At 41.0% G+C, this 18623-nt stretch overlaps 1 protein-coding gene across 1 annotated transcript in view; it reads left to right on the plus strand.

Annotated features, from left to right (window-relative positions):
- CACNA1C (calcium voltage-gated channel subunit alpha1 C) overlaps positions 1–18623 on the plus strand; it is a 480830-nt gene that overhangs the window by 248258 nt on the left and 213949 nt on the right. The window contains exon 6 of the mRNA XM_083572199.1: positions 10084–10223. Coding sequence (XP_083428325.1) covers positions 10084–10223 — 140 coding nt within the window. The remainder of the gene's footprint in view (positions 1–10083; positions 10224–18623) is intronic.

Below are 18623 nucleotides of genomic sequence, written 5' to 3' on the forward strand. Positions count from 1 at the left end.
ATGGCATACCAAGGCTTTTGGTTTGTTGTTCCCAGTGCAGTGAAGTGAAGATCTTTGAGCAGCATGCACTACCAGTACACTGCTCATTCACACTAAATCTTAGTTAAACAATAACCATGTTTTCAAGTGATATGGAAACCAGCCATAGCCAAGCGATCATGTGATGAAACCACATTTTGTATTATAATTTGCACAGATTTAGCTTAAATTAGGTTAAAGTAAATTAAATAGCACCTAATTTTCAAAGCCAGTTTTCAAAATACATTATTTCTAAGAGAGAAGATAGGGTAATAATGACAGCAGTAAATCTATGTGGAGCTATTAAATGAAAGACTGATCACAATCTTGGCATAAGTGTCTCTTCTGCTATAAGTGGGTCTCTTCAGTCATACTAATGAGCAATCATGACTGCATAGCTACTATAGAACTTTTGTCCCCTATTACTGTGTAGGCAATTCCAGATAGTAGTTCCTCTAGCTCCAGCACAGGATGAACCTCAAATAGGGATTATTTGACAATACATGGCTTGGCAGTATGGTAGCTAGGGTACATTGATGTGCCACCTGTGCTAATTTGTATTTTAGGGATATTGTCTTGGTGAGTTTGCCCACATACTCCTGCCCTTTTTCATGTTGATGACAGCTGACTGATATCAAGATTTCCAAACAATAATTGATTCCTACTACTTTCCAGTACGCTGTGGAATCTCTAAAAGGGATTAGTTATGTGCAGTATAAACAGCATCACAGCTTTCCAGTGTTAATTAATTTGAAATAATCATGGAATCAGAAACACCCTGAAACCAATTCACTAGCTGTTTTAGGTGACAGATAATCTCACTGAGCATGCATGCTTATCACTAAAGTAGGGCATTTTAATGAGCTTCCAATGGGTTGTATCCAGTGTTGTCCTTCTGTTCATTAAAGGCTATTTGGTCAATCAACTTCTTCCATGAATAGAAGGAGAAAGAGGTGATTGTTTGCAAATTGACCCTTTCTTGTCAGCTCCCACACATGAGATGCCAATTGCTGTATAGCTCAGTTGGTTAGAGCATGGTGCTGATAGCACCAAGGTTGCTGGTTTGATTCCCCTACAGAATAGGTGCATATTCCTGCATTGCAAGGGGTTGGATTTCCAACTATTATATGCTATAACTCTATTATTCTATCTGACACACGTGGGAACCATGGCACATGGAAGGCTTTTTAGGTACCCTTGGGCAGGCGACCCAAACACTGAACTTCTAAGTGATCTCTGTGAAATGGCAGCAGCAGCATTTGTGTGTGCATGTGTAAAATAAATATTTTATGATCTCCACAATCAGGATGAGCAGAACATAACTGATTGTCCGTGGTAAGCATAAGGGTTGTTGGAGTATATGTGTCTTTCTCATTTTGTGTTATGCCATGCTCTCCATGGCAGCCATTTTATGTTATGCCACACACATCCATAACAGCTCTTTTGTGGCTGGTGTCCCTAGTACTCTCTTAAAATTGAAAATGTGCTCACCAGTCCAAAAAGGTGGGCAACCCCTGACCTACACTGTCCTAGAGAATTCCCTGACATTATGGTCACCAAACAGGATACTATTTGGTGCACCACCCAATAAGGGTCACAATAACTCAATAACAGGAACACCTTTGCATAATTTCCTTAGGGCCTGGCCTGATTGAAGGCCCAATACAATTATCACACTGCTTCTGATCTCAGCCTTTCTGGACCTCAGCTATTGACCAGTATTACCAGCTGATGGTGCCACTCACAGCAGTAAAAACATTGTTCCATCAATGAGCCTGCCTAGCAGGGATGCTTTACTTCAAGTTCTGGTTCAGAAAGAAGAGACTTGTTTGCTTGCGTTAGCAATATGAAACTGTACCGAGAAAAAGGAAGAGTAAGAAATGCAAGAAATGGATCCAGACCCAATTATACCCTTCTGAATATAATAATAATAATAATAATAATTTATTATTTATACCCCGCCCATCTGGCTGGGCCTCCCCAGCCACTCTGGGCGGCTTCCATAGAAACAAAAAATACAGTAAAATATCACACGTTAAAAACTTCCCTGAACAGGGGTGCCTTAAGATGTCTTCTGAATGTCAGGTAGTTGTTTATCGCTTTGACATCTGCTGGAAGGGCGTTCCACAGGGCGGGCGCCACTACCGAGAAGGCCCTCTGCCTGGTTCCCTGTAGCTTTGCTTCTCGCAATGAGGGAACCGCCAGAAGGCCCTCGGTACTGGACCTCAGCGTCCGGGCTGAATGATGGCGGTGGAGACGCTCCTTCAGGTATACTGGACCGAGGCCGTTTAGGGCTTTAAAGGTCAACACCAACACTTTGAATTGTGCTCGGAAACGTACTGGGAGCCAGTGTAGGTCTTTCAAGACCGGTGTTATATGGTCTCGGTGGCCGCTCCCAGTCACTAGTCTAGCTGCCGCATTCTGGATTAGTTGTAGTTTCCGAGTCACCTTCAAAGGTAGCCCCACGTAGAGTGCATTGCAGTAGTCCAAGCGGGAGATAACCAGAGCATGCACCACTCTGGCGAGACAGTCCGCAGGCAGATAGGGTCTCAGCCTACGTACCAGATAGAGCTGGTAGACAGCTGCCCTGGACACAGATTTGACCTGTGCCTCCATGGACAGCTGTGAGTCCAAAATGACTCCCAGGCTGCGCACCTGGTCCTTCAGGGGCACAGTTACCCCATTCAGGACCAGGGAATCCTCCACACCTGCCCGCCTCCTGTCCCCCCAAAACAGTACTTCTGTCTTGTCAGGATTCAACCTCAGTCTGTTAGCCGCCATCCATCCTCCAACCGCCTCCAGACACTCACACAGGACCTTCACCGCCTTCACTGGTTCTGATTTAAAAGAGAGGTAGAGCTGGGTATCATCCGCATATTGATGAACACCCAGCCCAAACCTCCTGATGATCTCTCCCAGCGGCTGCATGTAAATGTTGAAAAGCATGGGGGAGAGGACAGAACCCTGAGGCACCCCACAAGTGAGAGCCCAGGGGTCTGAACACTCATCCTCCACCACCACTTTCTGAACACGGCCCAGGAGGAAGGAGCGGAACCACTGTATGACAGTGCCCCCAGCTCCCAGCCCCTCAAGACGGTCCAGAAGGATGTAATTGGTCGATGGTATCAAACGCCGCTGAGAGATCCAGCAGAACTAGGAAACAGCTCTCACCTTTGTCCCTAGCCCGCCGGAGATCATCAACCAGTGCGACCAAGGCAGTTTCAGTCCCATGATGAGGCCTGAATCCCGACTGGAAGGGATCCAAATGGTCCGCTTCTTCCAGGCGTGCTCAATCACCTTGCTCAATCACCGCTCACTCAATCACCTTGCCCAAGAATGGAAGATTTGAGACTGGGCGATAGTTGGCCATCGTGGCCGCATCTAAAGATGGTTTTTTAAGAAGCTGTTTAATAACCGCCTCTTTCAGTGCGTCTGGCAAGACTCCCTCACGGAGGGAAGCATTCACCACCCCACGAAGCCCATCGCCCAGTCCTTCCCGGCTAGCTTTTATAAGCCAGGATGGGCAAGGATCCAGGAGACAGGTGGTTGGTTTCACTCATCCAAGCAGCCTGTCCACATCCTCGGAGGTAACAGATTGGAACTGATCCCACTCAACTTGACTAGACAGAACTCTAGCACTCTCCCGCCCCGGCCCTGCTCCCACGGTGGAGTCTACTTCTTCCCGAATCTGAGCGATTTTATCTGCAAAAAACTTTGCAAAATCATTGCAGGAGAACATGTGGCCCGTACTGGGCCCCGATGTTGCAGGTGGTTCCGCTAAATTGTGAACCACCTGAAAAAGTCTCCTGCTGCTGTTTTCTGCAGATGCAGTAGAGGCGGTGAAGAAATTCTTCTTCGCCGTCGCTATCGCCACTTGGTAGGCTCGACGTTGAGCTCTAACCTGTGTCCGGTCAGATTCGGAATGAGTTATCCGCCACCGGTGCTCTAGCCGTCTCAACGATTGTTTCATTGCCCTCAGATCCGTGGAAAACCACGGGGCTGTCCAGGCTAAAAATCACTGCAACTTCCTAAAAATCACTGCAACCCCCCCTCCCCGCCCACATGACCTGGGTTGCTGTGCGTAAGAGAAACCTGGTGGACAAGCAGCGGCAAGGACAGGCCCATCTGCTTCATCCAACAAGTCTCTGTTACACATGCCAGGTCAAGTCCTCCATCCATGATCAAGTCATGGATGGCAGTGGTCTTATGAATCATTGACCTGGCATTGCACAGCAGCACCTTCAGGTCATGTGGGTATCCCTTGCTGATTCTAGTATCCATCCGGTCAGGACCAGACCCAGAGGCAGGAATAGTCCTCAGACAACGACTAAACTTGCCCCCTCTGTAATGACATGGTCTAGTCTTAGCGTAACTCCTCCTCCTACCCGTGATCACTGAGATCGGTTGCCCCAGTGCATCCCCCCCTGTGGAACATGCCCCAGCCATTTTGTGGGCTGGGGCCCACTCCCCGGCAGCCCTGACCCCTCCCCCTAAGAACAAAATAACACCTTAAACAAACAAACAAAACCAATAAAACAGTACAAACAAAAAAATGTAAAAATTACAAAAACATCAAAATAAAAAAATAATTCCCCAAGCCCAGCCAAACATCCATCCCACCCCCACCCCCCACATACAAAAAATCCAAAAGAAAAATTTTAAAACATTTTAAAAACACTCTGTGCCCCTCCGGTAGTAACAACTGTCCTAGTGAGGCCTGTCAGGCCCCGCCCCGGGCCAGGTGGTAGGTGGCAGGAAGGAGCAGGGCCCTCAGGCACTCACTCAGGGGAGTCCTCCTGGGCAGTGGCAGCAAGCAGCAAGCAGTCCTTGTGAGGCTTCAGGCCCCGCCCCAGGCCAGGTGGTAAGTGGCAAGAGCAGGGCCCTCAGGCACTCACACAGGGGAATCTGAAGGAAGACACACTTAAAGATTTGTAGTTTTGTAACAATTATCCTTGCACTGGGACAAATGCTGCTTTTTTAGTAGCTGCTTTTTTAAAAAATGGATTTAACCTCAGATAATTTATGGCCTTTTTACAATTGAACCATTAAATACTGCTTTGAGGAAAAAGTCCCTTTGCACAGGTTTCTGTCATTAAGTGTTACTAGCTGAGCGAAGGGATCAGACGTCGGTCTAATGAGACAGAAAATCTTGAACTGGTTATCATAGTCAAAACACTGCTTTACTTCTAAAGTTTGTTTTTCTTTTCTTCTCGAAAATGGATAACATTAAACTGTAGATTTAAGATCTTAAGAGGACACAATTTACTTGTAAGAAAACAGACTGATACTGTTCGGTGCAAGCATGGACTTAATATTACAGTATAGACAAAACTAATACAATGTTTTTGGAAAGATGATTAGCCATACATTTAACAACAGAGAAATACAGCAGATACAGTTATTCACCCACTAACTCAGGGGTATTAGTAAGATAATTATTAATTATAGCTAATCCTCTAGAGATCCTTGTGTGTAGAGTCTGTAGGGCTTGTAGATAAAGGGCCCCAATAAAGGTAAAGGTAAAGGTACCCCTGCCTGTACGGGCCAGTCGTGTCTGACTCTAGGGTTGTGCGCCCATCTCACTTAAGAGGCCGGGGGCCAGCGCTGTCCGCAGACACTTCCGGGTCACGTGGCCAGCGTGACAAGCTGCATCTGGCGAGCCAGCGCAGCACACAGAAACACCGTTTACCTTCCCGCTAGAAAGCGGTCCCTATTTATCTACTTGCACCCGGGGGTGCTTTCGAACTGCTAGGTTGGCAGGCGCTGGGACTGAGCAACAGGAGCGCACCCCGCCGTGGGGATTCGAACCGCCGACCTGACGATCGGCAAGTCCTAGGCGCTGAGGTTTTACCCACAGCGCCACCCGCGTCACCCGGGCCCCAATAGTAGAGTTTAAATCTTAATAAACTTTGTAAGATAGCAAAAAGTCATTTCAAGCTGGTTCTATTTTGCGGGTGGGATTCATTCATATGCTGTTAAAATTGGGTTGTTGTAAGTTTTGTTTTCTTATTTTTATTTTTTTTTACATTGTTTTTATACTTATTTATTGTGATCTACCCAAATAACTGTATGTTATGGGGCAGGTGGCGCTGTGGTCTAAACCACTGAGCCTCTTGGGCTTGCCGATCAGAAGGTTGGAGGTTTAAATCCACATGACGGGGTAAGCTCCTGTTGCTCTGTCCCAACTGCTGCCAACCTAGCAGTTCAAAAGCATACCAGTGCTTTAGGTACTGCTGCGGTGGGAAAGTAAACAGTATTTCCGTGTGCTCTGGCTTCCGTCACGGTGTTCCATTGCACCAGAAGCCGTTTATTCATGATGGCCACATGATCCAGAAAACTGTCTGCAGACAAATGCCAGCTCCCTCAGCCTGAAAAGCGAGATGAGCACTGCAACCCCATAGTCAGCTTTGACTGGACTTAACCGTTCAGGGGTCCTTTACCTTAACTTTATGGGATGGCATATACATGTTGATACATATATAAATAAGGTGTGTGTGTGTGTGTGTGTGTGTGTGTGTGTGTGTGGCATCTGTAGTTATCTGTGTAATCTAATTATGTCTGATAAATGCAACCTGACTCTTTTACCCTCAGCCCCATCAATGGCCAGCCCTTTCCATTGGCCTGCCTAGCCCCAACCGCCTTTCCTCTCTCAGACTTCATCACTTTGCATAGTATGGGATGTTGACAGAGAATTATACCCTCCTATTGTTCTATTATTTGTTTAGTAATCACCTTGGTTTCGCCTCATTGATTCATCTTCACTTTTATTCCCTTTTTCCTAATGTGAAGATTATAACTGAGAGCAGAGACTTATTTAAGATTTTTGTACAGCACCTAGGAATTTCAGGCATAAAAGAATGTATTTTGGGCAGCAGCTCCCCAGTTTTAGAAAGACCTCATCAGCGAGGCTATCACATGTCCATTGATTTATTTTCAGCTTCGGGCAATGACCTTGTTTATTTTCCCAGGCCTTTAAAAATAATTCTATTAACATTTCACTGTGGTTTTAGGATGTTGTTTTAGCTCTGTGAAGAGAATTTTGTGACTCTGTATTACATTTTATGCTTGTGGCTGAAATTGTGTTTCCCTCTGGTCTGTTATTGTTTTGTTTTACAGAATCTGGGGGCTGCTATTTGATTGGTTTTATTGGATTGGGGTTTTAGGGCTTTGACAACAGTGTCACTCAGCTGATGGTATGGCTTCCATCATTGAAACGAGGAGGGAAGACTTTGTCCACAATTTCCACTACCTCTGTAGCCCTAAATCTTCTCTAGGGGGTCCCGCAACCCCCTGAAGCAGATTTGAGGTGAGTGAGAGTGGGATGGGGAGAGAGAGAAGAATCATTGAAAATTGTTGCTCTCCTGTTCCACTTTACCATCAGCTGAGTGGCTCTATAGAATACAACCTTTAATTTTTTGTAATTGTTCGTTGCCTAGGTTATGGGTAGGCATAAGAGGAACTCAGTTTCACTCTCTTTGTTTCTCATTTTTCCAGTCTTAAGTTCTCTCCATTTCCACATATATTTAGCATTTTTTAAAAAGTCTTCATGAAAATATTTCTACATTTAGATACGAATTTCAGACAAATATACACATTTTTAAAAAGCAGTTTCCTGTTATATAATGCATTTGTTTAGTCTATTTTCACTACTAAATGCATTTTTATGCACACTTTACCTCAGTGTATGCCTCAGTATATGTTATACATATTGGCTGAAGAATTGCACTGTAAAATTTGGAGATTGCAAATTTCAAAGGATGGCTGTGTTTCAGTTCACATGTTGTTTTGGAAAGTGCAAATTAGTTAGCTTTGCTTTTAAATGCAAATTGAATTGAATTTCTCCTCTATCACAAGTTATGGGATGACTGATCATTGCGGGGGGAGGGAAATAAAGGAAAAGCCACTGGAAATATACCTAGGAGATATTGTGAGTGACATCCCATATTTAGCTCATTTGTTTTCCATGTGTGGAGGAGAATGAGTTCCTTTCAAAATACAACAATGGAAGATGGATCATCTTAAGGAAAATGGAAAGCAGCATGTCTTCACAACGAGAGACGATTGAGATGTATGACTGAAAATGAGGCTTCTACTCTTTTTTCATGATATGCCTAGTGAGGGAACAGTCACCATGATTTTTACTGCAGGAAATTTTGAAAGAATGCTGTGCAAAGTGTAAGATGGGTACACTTGCATGGCTGGGAACAAGCTTTCTATAGTATTTTCATGTGATGCAGAGAAGGGATGTCTCCAACCATAATTGGACTATAGCAAAGATCTTCCATTTGACAGTCCACATTACATGTTAACATGAGCATAATAGCTAATACCACCCTGGGCTTGGCAAGCTTCCTTCTATGAATTTGCGGGCAAGATTCTGGTTTTGGAGAGATTTTAGTAAAGCTGTAAAACACTATCAGAGAAACCTTTTGCAGTGAACTCTCCTTCACAGGCTCCCAGAGGACTGGGATAACTGCAGACACATCACTCATCATCTGGTGAGAGGATTATGTTTAGCAGAGGAGCAGAAATATTTGAATAGGAAACAGAACACGTTCCTAATGCTTGTTCACTGGACTGTAAGAAATATGCAGAGCCAAATTTGGCATCTGCTGTCTTTTTGAGCACCATCTAATTACAAAACAAAAAGCCCAAAATTTTTGTGCAAGATTATTCTAATAATTCATGAAGGAGATTTATAACTTTAAAGGTGCTTTAAAAGCTTTATGCCTTTTGTCCTTACAACAACCCTGTGGTGTATGCCATTATTATTTCCCTTTTAGATATTAGATAATTCTAAATACATTTACTTGGCAGCAAATCCACTGAGTTAAGTGGGACTTGTTTGCTGATAAGTATGTTTGGGATTAATCTAAGGGTGAGCAAATTACTATAAAACTCTTTAGTAAACTAAGCAAGTAACTGAACCAATTCCTTAAAGGTATTTTATACATTTTACTCCCTGGTTTTGAGAGCCTGTAGTGTCTAAGCATATGTGCCCATCTGCTTTCTGTGTGTATTCAAGTCTTCCTTCTCATACACTATTACAGCCCAGTGTATTTACATTAATTAATATGCTAGTAACACCAGAGAGTTACCAGTGTGGTGTAGTGGTTAAAAGCAGTAGTCTCGTAATCTGGGGAACCGGGTTCGCGTCTCCGCTCCTCCACATGCAGCTGCTGGGTGACCTTGGGCCAGTCACACTTCTTTGAAGTCTATCAGCCCCACTCACCTCACAGAGTGTTTGTTGTGGGGGAGGAAGGGAAAGGAGAATGTTAGCCGCTTTGAGACTCCTTCGGGTAGTGATAAAGCAGGATATCAAATCCAAACTCTTCTTCTTCTGAAGGTGGCTGTGAAGCCCTGCAATCCTTAAGCCACTTCTGAGCCCAAAGAGCAGTTGTGGGTTGCTATTAACTAATTTATTATCTGATTTATGCCTATTTATATTTAAGTACATATTTACATTTACTCAAATGTAATGCATGCAATTTTTGGCCAAATAACGTCATGAAAATTAGTGTGTGCATTAAATTTGATAGTTCATTGCATTTGAGTAAATACGGTATTTAATGTTTAACTTTGAACACTATTCCATTAATTGCTCTGGATTGAGAGACTTTTTGCTGATGCGCATTATATTCACCAGCAAATACTTTTTTGGTTTCAAGGTTTTGAAAATTGAGGTGCACATTAGACTTGATGGCACATTACATTTGAGTAAATATGGTATTTTTAGGTCCCTTTTAGGGCAAAGCACTCACAAGGCCCCTTACATAAAAATCAATAGTAACACAAAAATATAGCATACATAATTCAATTAAGTATTCAGCTATTCCAGATTATCTATCTGTAAACTGAAATGTGAAAAAGGTGAAAAGTAAAGAGCAAATGGTTGCATTTATGTGCATTTTATGGGCAGATTCATTCCCCCCCCCCCATTTTTCTCTTGTGTTCTTTGCAATATATGCAATATATTAAAAAGCTGCAGTAATTTTTCTTCCTTTTATTTTTATCCATGCTGTCTACTAATCATTTGTTTCCTCTTTCCATTTTCTCACACCCAAGGCTTTTTAGTGCAATTTTAGAACAAGCAACCAAAGCAGATGGGGTAAATTCAATAGGAGGCAAAGGCGCCGGATTTGACGTCAAAGCACTTCGGGCTTTCCGAGTATTGCGTCCCTTACGGCTGGTATCTGGAGTTCCTAGTAAGTAACTAAATCCAACTTCTCTCTCTCATTGTTGTTGGGTTTTTTCAATAGAAGATGTAAATATTGTGAGATGCTGCTGTTGCTGAAAGAGATGTGTACTAAGATGTCCAAGCACTTGACATGATAATGGATTTCAGGGTGGAAGATAAAAGAAGGGGCAAGGAATATACTGCCCATGCTTCTGGTTACCCTTAACACTTATAAAGAATAGAATCCAGTGTGAGATAACAGAGAGGGAAAGATACAGGCAGGTTTTATGAGAGAGGAGTTGCTGCACAGGCCATATGTGATTGAGCTATCGCTAAATAATATGAGGTAATAGATCAGTTTAAAACAACAAGAAATGAATACACAATCAATGTATTGAAACTAGTATGAATTAAGTCAATATAAGAACTGGATTGCTGACTCTGAAATAGATGTCTGTTAATAATCTCACATATGGCTGGCTTGATGAAGAAGCTCTCACAGTGACTTACCGGTAAATGCCTGTTCTCTTGAATGGCAATTGTATTCCCCTGCGTTTCTCAGAAGGCTAGGATTCTGATCACATCTGGACAATCTTTTGTAATGAAGTAATATGATAGAGATATCATTTCCTGTGGTGTGCACACTTTGTTTTTTCTGTCCTAGTTCCATGCCATGCCAAACAATGGATGGGGGGAGAAACACTGCAATAACTCCATAAACCTGTGACCAGAGCTGTGTACTCATTGTGAGAAATAATGCCTCCATCTAGGATGGTGTCAGTATCCAGAACGGTGCACCGATGCTGATGTTTGGTCCTCCTATGCATCGGTTCCCCTGGATGCAGGTTTATCTGATGACAGCAGCTGGGTCTGGGAATCCACCTGCATCTTTAAATTTTACACAATCCTCTGACATTATGTTAAATGTACGTGTTCTCCCCCCCCCCCCACTGGGATTCCTGGGACTGGCATGAGGAATTACTATGTGGTGTAGCCAGTTCATGTCGTTGTTATGTGCAAACAGCATGTCTAATGTGCTTTGTAGGTAAGAGGATCCACATATATGAGAGTATGAATTCATTTTTTGAAGGTGACACTATGATGGACTTCCTGTCATAACTTTGATATTTGAGGAATGCCAAGAAAAACAATTATTCAGCCTTCCGCAGATGTATCTTTTTAATCAGCTAGCATTATCACATCTCATGTGCACATGGGTGATTATTAAAACTGCATGTTTTTATAGAATTTTAAGATTAGCAACTAAATAAGTTAGAATGTGGGCCTCATTGAAATGCTTCTGCAAGGGGAGAATTATTGAGGCAGCTAGAGCTTTGCATGCTGCAGCAGGCAAAAAATTAGGGAAGTTTGATGAGGCATCAATGGGGGAAGAGCAAGTCTATCATTTGATAAAGGAACTTATTTCTACCTTAATGAACTTCTAGGGTACAGGAACATTTGTTCTTCCTGGATCTGGTAAGTTACAGCTTAACAGAAGGGCTATATTGAGATCATTATTAAGCTAACTTATACACAGCTCCATATTTTGATGAAACTCCTGAGCAATTTTACAACATATTTCAACATGTGGGATTCCAGTGTGCTTTTCTACCATCCATATGAGGTCAAGAATTGTTCCAGAAGTAAACCTCCCTTTACAGTGTAACTTGATGGGCATCATGCTGGCCCATAACATTTTGCTACCTAAAGTGGAATCCTCCTACTCCCCATAGGATTTTTTCAATGAAGCGCATATGCTCATATGTAATTAACATGGTACACAATCATCTGCAGTGATCTTGTTCATCTCTCATTAATTTCAATGGGGCTTGTGCAATAAAGTCTCCCCATGCATTGTGTGCCACCATGGCTCTAAATTCCACCACTGTTTACTGCCTGATGCAGTTGATTCACCTGGCCCTTATGACACAGCTGCTTTCAGACAGAGGGATCAGAACTTAAATGTGGATGATGCTACCTTGGCTTTGTACTTTGTTAGTACATGGAATGTACATGGAATGTTAGTATATGGAATGAGCTGAATGGGCACAAGAGGCAGGGCCTTTTGATTATAACAGCTAAACTATGGGGCATCATCCCAAATGTGGCCTACTTAAACATATAGTTCGTGTATTTTCTCACATAGCAAAGATATTACTGTTTCAGTATGCATTTTGCTGTGTGCAAACTGCAGTAGTTCTCATTTTATCATGAAACACCTTGAGGGCTCCAGAATGGAAAAAGTGGATAGAAATGATTAAAATAAAATAATGTATTTGTAGACCACCCTTCAACAAGCGTTCTCGGGGTGGGGGGAACCATGTGACAATTGAATATAAAATAAAACAATCTGCAGTAACACCATAAAAATAAAAATGTAATATCATAATATAGGTTTATATAAATGAATAAACTGAAGTAGGCAATTACTTAGGGGAGGTAAAGGTAAACATGACAAAGTCTAAGAGACAGTTTACATTGCAGCACAGATATCTAGGACTGCAGTCGATCTTAAATTAGGTAGCTTATATACTATATTATTATCATTTACTGACTATTACAGTATTATTATCTGTACCTTAATTAGTTGATTTATTTATCAATTTAAAATTTAGTTGATTTACTTGGTAATGGACAAGTTTAATTTAGGGCTCTGAGTGGATTTTTCTTTGGTGCTGGTGTGTTACTCTTAAGAGGAAATGAAAAAGAGGACATTAAAAGAGCATTTGCTTTTATGAATGAAAGACAGAATTATAGAATTGTAGAGTTGGAAGGGACCCAGGGGTCATCTAGTCCAACCCCCTGCAATGCAGGATTCTCAGCTAAAGCATCCATGACAGATGGCCATCCAATCTTTGCTTTAAAACCTCCAAGGAAGGAGAATCCACAACCTCCAGACGGAAACCATTCCAATGTTGAACAGCTCTTACTATCAGAAAGTTTTTTCCATATGTTTAGTTGGAATCTCCTTTCTTGTAACTTGAAGCCATCAGTTCAAATTCTACCCTCCGGAGTAGGAAAAAACCAAACTTGTTCCCTCTTCCATGTGGCAGCCCTTGAGATATTTGAAGATGGCTATCATATCTCCTCTCAGTCTCCTCTTTTCCCGACTAAACAGCTCCTTCAACCTCATAAGGCTTGGTTGCCATATCCTTGATCATCTTGGTTAACCACCTCTGCACATATTTTAGCTTATCAATATCCTTCTTACAGTGTGACAAGCGAAACTGGACACAGTATTCAAAGTGTGGTCTGACCAAGGCAGAATAGAGCAGACTATAACTTCTCTTGATCTGGACACTATACTTCTGTTGATGCAGGCATTAGCATTTTCAGCTGCTGCATTACACTGTTGACTTATGTTAAGTTTGTGGTCCACCCAGACCTCTAGATCCCCATCTTATAGTTGCATATCTTGTTCTTCCTGCCTAAGTGCAGAAGCTTACATTTGTCTCTGCTGAAATTCATTTTGTTAGCTTGGGCCCAGTTCTCCAATCTGTTACGGTCATTTTGAATTCTGATTCTGTCTTCTGCAGTATTAGCTACCCCTCCCAGTTTGGTGTCATCTGCAAATTTGATGAGCACCACCTAAATTCCTTCATCCAAGACTTAGAACTATTCTGAGGAGACTGGTTATCCTGGTGACCCTGAGCCACTCTTTGATCTCCTTCACAGCTGAACCAGTTTTGAACTTTAAAACTGTGGATTGGCTGAGCAAAGTTCCAGGTTTGTGTCCTTCCCACTCCCCTTCCTCCTCTCATGGTTTAAAGCTGATGTGTTATGGAACTTAGCAAAGTTCAGTTTGAATGGGGATCCCTAGCTTGAATCTAACACTAAACTGGGATTATTTAAAAGTGAAACTAGTCAAGGGGGGAGAGCATGCGAGCTTGATGATTTGCTCAGCTTATTCAGGCTTATATGCATAGCACTAAACCATGGTTGCATGCAGACATGGCAACTGTCTTTTAGCCCAACGTACCTCATGCAGTTGTTCTGAGTATAGGGAGAGTAGAACCATGTATTGTTCACCAGCCTGATATCTTTGGAGAAAGATCAGAAGAGAGGTGCATAAATAATAACATAAATAAATATTTATAAACTGCTTTTCAGCCCTAACAAGGCCCCCAAGGCAGTATACAAAAAGAAGACATTAAAAACTAAAAACTGTGAGATGGAAATGTCTTTGCAGCTCACCTGAAAGTGAATAGAGATAATTCTAGTCTAACCTTCCTTGATATAGGGAAAGAAGCTCCTGTAGTTTCCTCTTCTTCCACAGCAAATTTTGAAATCTCTCTCCACCCACACAACAGTTGATTAATGTGTGCAGAATATACTCACAATAAACATAAACAACTTATATAAGTGCATCACAGGAAGCCTACATCAATGTGTAATGAGTGTAGAATGAAGGTGGCTTTTCAGCTATTACAAAAAAATAGCCCAGGAAAGCTACAAAATCACATTCCTTGCTGAAATTTTTGTAATTGGGGATATCACTTTTCTCTCTCTTTTTAAAATATTTTTTATTGAAAGTTCTCAACATAAAATACAATAAAAGCCATTAATAGCAACTGCAGGGATTTATAGCACGATTCTGGGCTTGTTTATTCAAAAGAAACAAGTTCATTGTGGCTTACTTTCTAATATTTCCGTTTATGATTACAGCCTTAAACATGTACTTTAAAGCTGCAATCCTATACAAATTACGTACCTGGAAGTAAAGCCCTGTGAACATAAAGGGACTTGCTTCAGAGAGAAAAATTCAATAGAATTGCACTGTACTTCTGAGGTTTCTCACTTACTGTTGCTCCAAAATGCTTTGCAGTGTTCTTGATAAGAAGATACCTTATGAGAAGAGCTAGGAATTCGGTAACTGGGAGAAAAATGTTTTGAGCTAGGTTATTTTTTCATTTGTTGCAAGTTGTCAATGTGGGTGGTATAGACATGCTAGGTGGCAAATTGGATTTTACTGGATTTTGTTTCTTGATCATATACTCATCCATGAATTCACGTGCTGTGGTTTTGTTGTGAGGTTTCCTTGCCTATAAAATATATTTTGCAATTTAGCCAGCACTAATTATATAATTCTATGTGAAGGGGGCCAAAACATGGCAGCAGCTGATGCAGTTCTTTTGGTACTGGGCCCATAGTTTATACACCGAAGAGTGCCTTATAAAGATCTATTTCTGTATTTTGTTAAAACATGTCAATAAATCGTGCAATCTTTTCTCAGAAAATAATATACTGATCCCAGGATGCACCTTTACACTTGCAAGATCATTTCACGTAGAATTAGGCTTTTAAGCATAGGTGCTAAGCCATAGAGCCTACGCTTGGACCTTAGTAAGGTACTAGAGGCTGCAGAGTCTAAGGCCTATAGTAGCTTACTAGGCTAGACCTTAGCCTTTGGCTATATGGCTATTAGTGAAAGCACCAGAAATTAAGAGAGAGAGCGGGAGAGCAGGAGGCGCCATTAGCAAAAGCGCGCCTCATGTTATGAGTTGTTTCGGGTTGAGAGCAGACCTCCGGAACGAATTAAGTTCATAACTGGAGATACCACTATAATAGAAGTTAACGACTTCACTCTCCTTGCAGGTGCATTAAAGGAGAGAGGAGGGCATAAATATAACCCCAAATCTTGCATAGATTCATTTCTGTAACAAACCATAGTTAATGTTATGTCTGTAATACAGCTTTTCCAGAAAATTTTCAGAAAGCACTAGCTTTTTTATTATAGGTCAGTAACTTTTGAAGTGGGGTATGTTTTCAGACAGACACATCCACACATAAAAATAGAGGTGATGGAGCTTTATTACTTCAGTGAGTGATTATATAAATGAGTTCCCTGAAATGTCTGTCTTTGGGGCATCCCACATATCAGACACATAGAGTTGGATCCAGACTTAATTATTCATTTCCCACTGAAACCTAAGTTAGTCATGGCTAATTTTTCACCCTGATTTTTGGGAACTACATTATTCTGGATCCAACCCTATATAATCATAGTTTCTAGGTAGTAGCTCAGTCTTAATTTTGTTGAAGCTTTTTCTAAAGTGCCTTCCATTAACTTCTGCAATATAATACATAACTTAAAAACTTCTTGTTTGAGCTTTCTCTGCCTCAATAGGTTTTTGGAGAGAACATTTGAAAATTTTCCTTGTCTTTATGATAAGGAAGTGAGTTGAGTATTAAGTAATGATAACTTGGTGGTTATCAAAAAGACAACATTTTCTAAAGGCACAAAAGAAACAAATCTTTATCTGTAGCTAATTTAGTTAAACTGTTATTTGATTATCTGAGTTACAATAGAAATGCTCTTGATTGTAATTTGATGTAAGGTTAAGTGGAAATGAGCTGAATTGAATTGTTGTATGGAGTTACTTTTGATTCTCTGTGCCTTGCCAGTTTGAAACATTGCCTGGCATTCAATATGTGTGATAACTTTATTCTCCTATTCTTTTCATATGGTTTTAAATTGAACAGTTAGTGTAAAATCAGCACACACAGAGGGGGGTCTTAAAAGAATTCCCCTAGATATCACATCTTTGGTTTGTAGTATAGGTAAAAGTATAAAGTATGAAAACCCAGAAAATGGTCTGAAAGGTAACTGATGCAAAAGGGAAAACAGATAGGAAAGTGAGTAATATATGTTCCTGAAACACTAAATCAATATCTAATCTAAACTATGAGGTCAATATTAAAAATAGAGCAAATATCAGGGCCTTGTGCTATACGTATGTAGAATATTCTTGCTGACCTATATTTTTACTAAAGGCATCAGTACAGGATAATATTCCTTGATCTTGTACCCTCAAATAGGTAATTATATCTCAAATGTCTTAAGACTGTGCACTGAAAAAAGCAATGGAACTAATGTTTTTAAAACAGTAGCCAGGATTTACAGAAATAAACATCTCCCTTATCTGATAAGAGTTTACACATGCAGTAATCATATATTTATTGATAGTATACTATATGAGATGCTTCCATACCACCAAAGCAGATGCACATGCAAGTGGGGGTGGTCACTGTTAATAACATTCTGTAGGGTGCTTTTCATTGGTGTGATATTACTATACTTATTACCAGAAATGCAGAGAATGACTTCCTTTCTTGAGCTTCTGTATCTGTAGGGAATTCACCATGAATATGAGGAAGCATACATGTAAGTGCTTTCCAGTTCTCTAAATCAACCTTCCCCAAACTGGAATTCTCCAGGTGCTGTTAGACAGCAACTCTCATCTTCACTGACCATTGTCCTTGTTGGCTAAGACTGATGGGATTTGTAGACCAAGAACATCTGGGAAGAAGTGGGTGGGAAAGGCTGCTCTAGAGCATCTCTTAAAAACAGAGGTCAATTAAAAATTCACTGTGTTACAGGGGAAGTGAAGAATTCTTTTGTGAAATTTTTTCAGGAACCAAGTGTCCTGTGAGGAGGAAGAGAAGGAGCCAGCAGCAAGACAAATAATTATTGTATATAGATAGATATAGATAGAGATAGAGATAGAGATAGAGATAGAGATAGATATAGATATAGATATAGATATAGATATAGATATAGATATAGATATAGATATATTTTTTCAAAAGATTCCAGAGTACAAATGTGTGAATAAAACCATTCAGATATCACATGAATGCATTGTAAAAGAAAACATAAAAATTAATCAACAAAATTAAAGGCAGACAACTACTTACAAGAAAGTTATTTATTGGAAACCCACTGAGGCCTGTTTTTGAACTGTGAGGAGGAGAGTCATCTGGAAGAAATTATAACTCAAATGCATCCCAGTAGGAAAATGTATTGCTGAGCTTAAAGATAAGGCCTATTAAGGCCTCTTGGGTTCCTAGGATACTGTAGCTATCACCACCACTGGTACACACACACACAAACACAGCACTTTCCACAGGTAGAGGGAAGAGAGGCTGGAAAAGAAGACCGGAAGGCAAGTTCTCAAAGTAATAATTTTCCCAGTGTTTCTTGGAAGGATCTTGCAAAGGCTGAGGGTTTTTTTAGAATTCTGTAAGCAAAAGTGGGAAAGAAAACTTACTAGGAGGCCGGTAGATGAGGATGAAGAGAAGGAACTTACCCATCACTAATTACAAGTGCAATTGAAATTATTTGAGCTGACCTTTTAAAATTTCTTATCTCTGTGTGTATGGAAAATACAACTGTCTGTGCTCCCTCAGAAAGTTTATCTCAGATTTTGATATTATGTGGCTTCATGCCTCTTAAAAATACAGTTAAGTCCTACAGTAGTATGACTACATGTAAATTAATTATCTCCTCTGTAGTTCTCCTATCAGAACTCCACCAGCCCTTTGCTCAGAAAGTTCTGATTGTCTTGACTTCTTTACATTTCAGGCCTTTCTACCAGCTGCTGCCAGTGCCCCACCCCTTGGTGGCCTTCTGCTCACCAATTAAACA

Source organism: Podarcis filfolensis (assembly GCF_964270895.1).
Source record: "Podarcis filfolensis genome assembly, chromosome: 10".
Lineage (NCBI taxonomy): Eukaryota > Metazoa > Chordata > Lepidosauria > Squamata > Lacertidae > Podarcis > Podarcis filfolensis.